Consider the following 6,010-nt stretch of genomic DNA (forward strand, 5'->3'; position numbering starts at 1 on the left):
TTTCTTTTCCCCTAAGGTGCCAAAACAAATTCAAATGTTCGGAAAAGCATCTGCATGCAGATAAACACAATTATCCATATATATATATATAATTAATTACGCTTCAAATGACAATCACTTTGTTTATGTCTTTATTATAAAATAAACACATTCATACTCACATTTATAAAATACAGATGGACATGAAACACCTTCAAATGAAGACACATTCATACCTCAGGTACACTCAGTCCATACAGTGGTGATAGGCAGTAAACAAGAGCAAACAACATACTGACGATTCCCTTTACAAGACGAGACAAACAAAAATATTAAATATCCATTCTCTAAATTTAGAACTGCTAATGTATTGCCTCAAATCAATACTGAATCCTCACAATTCTCTCTTCTACACCATCGCTGCCATGAATATAACTCATGCTAACTCTTAAATACAAGCCTGTGAACCCCAAAGTCAAACCAGCATTAATATTTAATCTGTGTAGAGACACACACAAACACAGATTAACCTCATCTCACTTTGTTCTGATAATGTCTCCACACAAAAGATTTAAACTTTGTTCCAGTCGGGTTCCATCTTCTCTACGTCTGACTCATATCCTGAAGTCCAGCAGCTACGTGATCCGTCACAGGTCTTTGAACAGCGAGTGCTGCAGTGCCTGAGCAGCTGTGATCCTGGTGGCGGGGTTCAGGTCCAGCAGCCGGTCAAGCAAGTTGTAGGCTTCATCAGGGACTCTGTCCCAGCCCCGCTCACTGCTCTCCACCTCTGAGGTCTGTTTATCAAGGCGGGTGGAAGCGTCTTTGCTGCTTGAGTTCTCAGGATGGTTTGAGAGAGTTTGACCTACTCCACCTTCATGCTGCTTCGATATTCCATCAGTGGGACGATGTGTAGGTGTATCATCTGGGATCTTTGGATGTTGAGCGGAGTCTTTACTTGCTCCATGGAGGGGTGTGACTTCATCATCAGGTGATGGTCTTCGTCCTCTCAGTGTCTCACACAAAGTTCTGAGATCCTGCCTTGGTAGCTCCCGACAGCACACCAGCGCCTTACCTGTTCAAACCCCAAAAAGTTTACAATCAACATGGTACAGCTGAATTGTTGACTTAACTATGGTGATAAATGATGCTACTGGATTAATCACAATATAGAAGTGGAGGCCTCTGTTTTAATACACACCAAACGACTTGGCAGCCTGTATGGTCTCCCTGGAGCCTCGAATGGTCATAATCTGAGTGAGAGCAATCAGGTCATCGCTGGCTTTGAAGAACGGGTAACGACCACTGAGCAGCGAGAGCAGAATCACACCAGCTGACCACACGTCTATGGCTACAACGCATAATGGAGAAAAAGACAGGAGAGGGTGTGACTGTGAATATTAGTGACAGTCAAATTCTCACCTGTGAGGGAAAGAAATCTTTCAAATACCAAAAAACATGAAAACCTTTCAATAGTTGTAGAGGGGTATAAATGGGGGCACGAGAGACGTATTTACATAATGTATTATGTTGAGTTTACATTAATCAATAACGATTTGCGAAACTGACCTGTCCCTTGGTTGGGACACTTTGTGAGGACTTCTGGTGCTCTGAAGCCTGGAGTTCCAGCCCTGGGTGCCACCTGCTGCTTCCTTCAGTCACAACAGGGACATTAAAGAGACATTTACTGAATGTGAACAAGGATTTTTAAGGATTGTAAGTGAGTGGACTTGACAAGAATGTCCTTTTATAGATTCCTGATGGTTCCTATATAGCTGACAGTGAAACTTGAAGTTAAAAATAGACGCTACATCATTTAAATTGCGGACTTAAATATGACCAGTGGTGAAAAGGAGGGCCTGAGGATGAGCTCCTATCTTAAAAAAAGAGTGCTTCAGTGTTTTAATGTTTTTTGTTACCTGGACAAGCAGACGTTGCAGACGCGGTCCGTCATGTAGCAGTTACAGGTGAGGCCCTGCTGTAGAATCCTCTGAGGTTTCTGACTCTGGCTCCTGACAGCCACAGGCCCACGGCTGGCTGAGGAGTACCTCCTGCTGGCAGGGTCCTCTGTTTTGATGGGTTTTACCAGCTAAACAAAAACAAGAATGGAATGTGGGATTTTATAGAGGAAAAACACATGACTAAAATGAGAAAAGCAACACCTATAAATAAATGTTTATCTTGAAACATTTAGAAAAATCAATGTATGAAAAGGAGTTATGGAGGTGCAAAACCTTCATTGATATTATCTAGATGTTTGTGGGACCATGTATACAAAACGTATCATTATATCTGTAAGCACTGGTTAATCGTATGTATATGTCAAATAAAAATAAAAATTTAATATGTGAAATAAACATAACCACATTGACCTGTGTGATATGTTTATAGACACTTAAGGGTTAAACTACTAAAAACATTTTCATTTTTAAACGCGTCAGATAAATGTTGAACGAGTACTGTCGTGTCTGGTGTGATCTGTCCACTTCCATGAGCTGTTACTGAAGAGGTCTAAAACATCTTATTTTTCAAAATCCTGACACTGCACCTCGCTTACCTCTGTCATAATGGCAGCCTGTTTGGTGGTGGAGGAAGCTGGAAGGCAGCTGTTGAGGTTCTTCTCTCCAAAAACCGGCCGTGGCACTTTGCTCAGTCTTGTCAAATCCTGGAGAAAACAAACACGGATGCCAGAGTTTAGCAAAAACCAACACATCCGTGCAGAAACGGATCACTAAAGAAATCCAGATAATTCCATCCAGGAAATTCCTCAGCCCAATACCCAGTTAATCATACAAACATACAGTACAATTATCTCCTTAGAGAACAAAGAAACGACTCAGAGAGGAGACCAGTAAATGTGCACCTTTGTGTGCTTTGTGCGAGATGTGGAGGTGGTGACAGTGGTGGTGACAGAACGTGCTTTTTTAACTAGTGCTCTCCGAGAGGCTGAGGAAGGTGTGGTAGTGGTAGTTGAGGAAGAAGAGGAGGAAGGTGGCCGTGCCGTGGACTGCCTGGAGGGCACAGGTAGTGAGGTTGAGGCTGTGGTGCTTGCTGTGGTTTTGGGATGAAGGAGTCTGGGTTGTGCTTTGCTCCGATGTGTGGTGTCTTGTTTCCCCGTGGACCCTCCACCTTTTTGTGTTGGCCTCTGCCTCACCACCTTCAACAGCTCAATCTGTGTGTCCGCTGTTCCCTGAGCCAAGCCAAAGTCCACCAGAGCATACCTACACACAAAAACACATTTCATATAAATTTTTCATGTGCTGTGTCTGTGTACTGCAAGATAGCTGACCCTGGAACCCCCATACATTCCATCCCACATCCCAACTAACCAGGGAACTCAAAAATGTCCACATTAATGGATGGAATGCCAAATAAATAGCTAAAATAGAAACTCATCAAATCATCAGCACTTCCTTAAATTACACAGAGAAGTGCAACTACTCACATTTTGCTGTTCCTGTTGTAGAGGAAGTTATTTGGTTTGATGTCTCGGTGAATGATTCCAAACTGGTGGATGTGTTTCAGGGATTTCAAAAGGTGATAGATGTACAGACGAACCTCTTCGAAGGTCAGTGAGCTGATGATGTCCTGAAAAATACATTGTGATTGGATCAAAAGTTTTAATCTCGAAGACAAGAACTAACATGAATAATACCTGATTTACGTTTTGTAGATATACTACAGATTGTTCCCATGCAAGAATCAGTATGTCACTAAAAAGTAGTAGCCACATTTGTGAATATATACTGCATATATACCACAATAGCTTGATGCTCCATATACGGCATGACAATCACAACATGGTCCTCCTTCCTGAAGCAGTAAGTCGCCCCCATCACATTCTCTCTGCCTCTAAAAACAGAAAAAGGCACAGTGAGATTCTGGAGGCTATTCTCTGCATGTGAAGACGTCAATCTTTACCTGTCACTTCAAAAATTCCCAACAAAAACGCAGATCAATGCAAATCCATATATGCAAATTAGTGTTTTTTAACATCTTAGTCTGACTTTACATATGTGATGAGGAGCTTGATTGAAAGGTGAGTAGCAAATGATTAATGATGTGACTGGTTCCTCAAACTGCTGACTGATATTCTGGGGGCACAGACAGATATCTTGAAAATGACTTTATTAAAAATCTATTGTATTCAGACTCACCCAGCAACAGTGAGACACTGAAGCTCAGCAGCAATGCGTGTAGGATGGCTGGTTGGAATGAGGTGCTTCAGAGCAAACCTCTCTCTACTTCCGTCACGCATCTGAGCCTCACCCAGGTACACAGAGCTGAAGGTACCTGATGCACAGATATGCACATGTCATGGGCAAGCCACTGATTCTGCTCCAATAAATCCACTGAGCTTAACAAGTGACTATGAATCTCTGACACAAGTTTGTATTCAGCAGGCAGTATATACATTCCAAAAGCATAGATACAGTTATTTAGAGCATGTACCTTCTCCAATTTTGTCTACGATGCGGAAAACCTTGGCCAGCTGAGGAACGGCTTTATGGAGGAACTCAATGTCCACCTCTACATCTCCTGGAAGAAAACACACAAGATTTATACATTCATACATGCACAAGTTTCAGATAAGTCATGAACAGTGTGTGTTGGTGCAGTGCAAACTTTACATGGATACCTTTGTAATAGGTTTTATTTTAAGAAAAGGGTTACATTTTTAAATTCTGACGTAACATTTGTGGTAAAGTGGCATATCACTATGTAATCAAAAATCTAGTTTGACAAGTATTGGCAGCACGTATAATCACCGGGATCTACAATATACAGTCTCTATAATCAAATGCACATCTTTTTTTTGTATCGTTCATATCACAGTTATGTCATAAAGCATCGGACTCACTTGGGACCTTGCTTTTTCTCGGGGCTCTGTCAGATTTGATGATACATCCGTCTGTGCTGATGCCTTCAGTGCACACAGGAGACAGCTCCATCTGAAAGACATGGACAGAATTTCAATAGGCTGGGAATGTTTTCCATTGTAGGCATAGGGCTAGATTAGAGTAGAGATTCTCACAAAGGCCCTTCTATTGGACAAACATTACTTCCAAGGATCTAACCCTGTACAAATAATATGACACATTTCTATAAAGTTACGTGAAAGAGCAACACATGAAGAATGTCTTAGAGAGATTAAAAAAATTTCCACCGAGTCAACACATATATCATAACAGTTTGAATGGATTCATCCGGAAACCTTTCAATGGGCCCCCCCATTTAAAACCAACTGGATTAGACCGCCCCTGTCAAAATAGCTCTAAGAGGTAAAGAACTGAATCCACTTCACGACCAGTGGTTAGTTATAAGTAAACTATCTGGTTGAACTGTCAGGTAGATGAAAAAGTACAGCTGATGCTAAACTAGCTAGGCGCTGTTGTGTTGTCATTACAACTGAACTAGCATGTCGCTGTTAGCCACAATCTGTCATCCAGCTGAGTTGGGTCCGTGTGAAAACAAACAGGAACTCACCGCTTCAGTTGCTCGTAGTTTGTCAGAGGAGCATGTTATCAAGGCGCAATGTCGCCACGAGTTAATGTTCCAGTCGTGAAACACTCAGCGAGCGGAACAAACCCCGTTAAACAACTCGACCACCGGACTTTTACACTGAAGCTTTTCCGCCTACAACAAACTCCGCGCGAAAAGTGACGTCAGAATATCGCGTGACTTCAGCACAAGTCACGTGGTAACATGTGATCTCAAACCTGCCTCTTCTTTTTCTTCTTCTTCTTCTTCTTCTTCTTCTTCTTCTTCTTCTTCTTCTTCTTTGTGTTTAATGACGGGTGGCTCCCAATGTTAAACGTGCAATACCGCCACCTACTAAACTGGAGTGTGGGTCAAAGCGTTTTGTCTGCGGAAATACATAAATAATCAAAATAAAACAAACAAGCCACCCCACCCCCACTACTTCAAATCAAATCCTCCTCATTGATCCACTTTCTTTTAAAAACTCAAACAAGACTTTATATTTCCCTTCTCCAATACTGAACACTTCCACCACACATCTCCTCAGCTCCTT

General features: G+C 41.9%; 1 protein-coding gene across 3 annotated transcripts; it reads right to left on the bottom strand.

The window, feature by feature from the left end:
- Positions 1-114: 114 nt before the first annotated feature.
- cdc7 (cell division cycle 7 homolog (S. cerevisiae)) lies at positions 115-5,684 on the bottom strand. 3 transcript variants are annotated; one of them, XM_020102746.2, is made up of 12 exons: positions 5,464-5,684; positions 4,838-4,928; positions 4,429-4,515; positions 4,134-4,269; positions 3,735-3,828; positions 3,422-3,564; positions 3,134-3,197; positions 2,534-2,641; positions 1,896-2,065; positions 1,546-1,628; positions 1,178-1,327; positions 115-1,051 (listed from the first exon to the last, which is right to left on the bottom strand). In XM_020102746.2, the coding sequence occupies exons 2-12, from the start codon at positions 4,926-4,928 to the stop codon at positions 627-629; spliced, it is 1,551 nt and encodes a 516-aa protein (XP_019958305.1). In that variant the 5' UTR covers positions 5,464-5,684; the 3' UTR covers positions 115-626. The 3 variants fall into 3 exon arrangements, with proteins under 3 accessions (XP_019958305.1, XP_019958286.1, XP_019958277.1); XM_020102727.2 differs by having other exon boundaries at positions 2,978-3,197; XM_020102718.2 differs by having other exon boundaries at positions 2,840-3,197.
- Between the last annotated feature and the right edge of the window lie 326 nt (positions 5,685-6,010).

This window comes from Paralichthys olivaceus, chromosome 16, assembly GCF_024713975.1.
Source record: "Paralichthys olivaceus isolate ysfri-2021 chromosome 16, ASM2471397v2, whole genome shotgun sequence".
Taxonomy (NCBI): Eukaryota; Metazoa; Chordata; class Actinopteri; order Pleuronectiformes; family Paralichthyidae; genus Paralichthys; species Paralichthys olivaceus.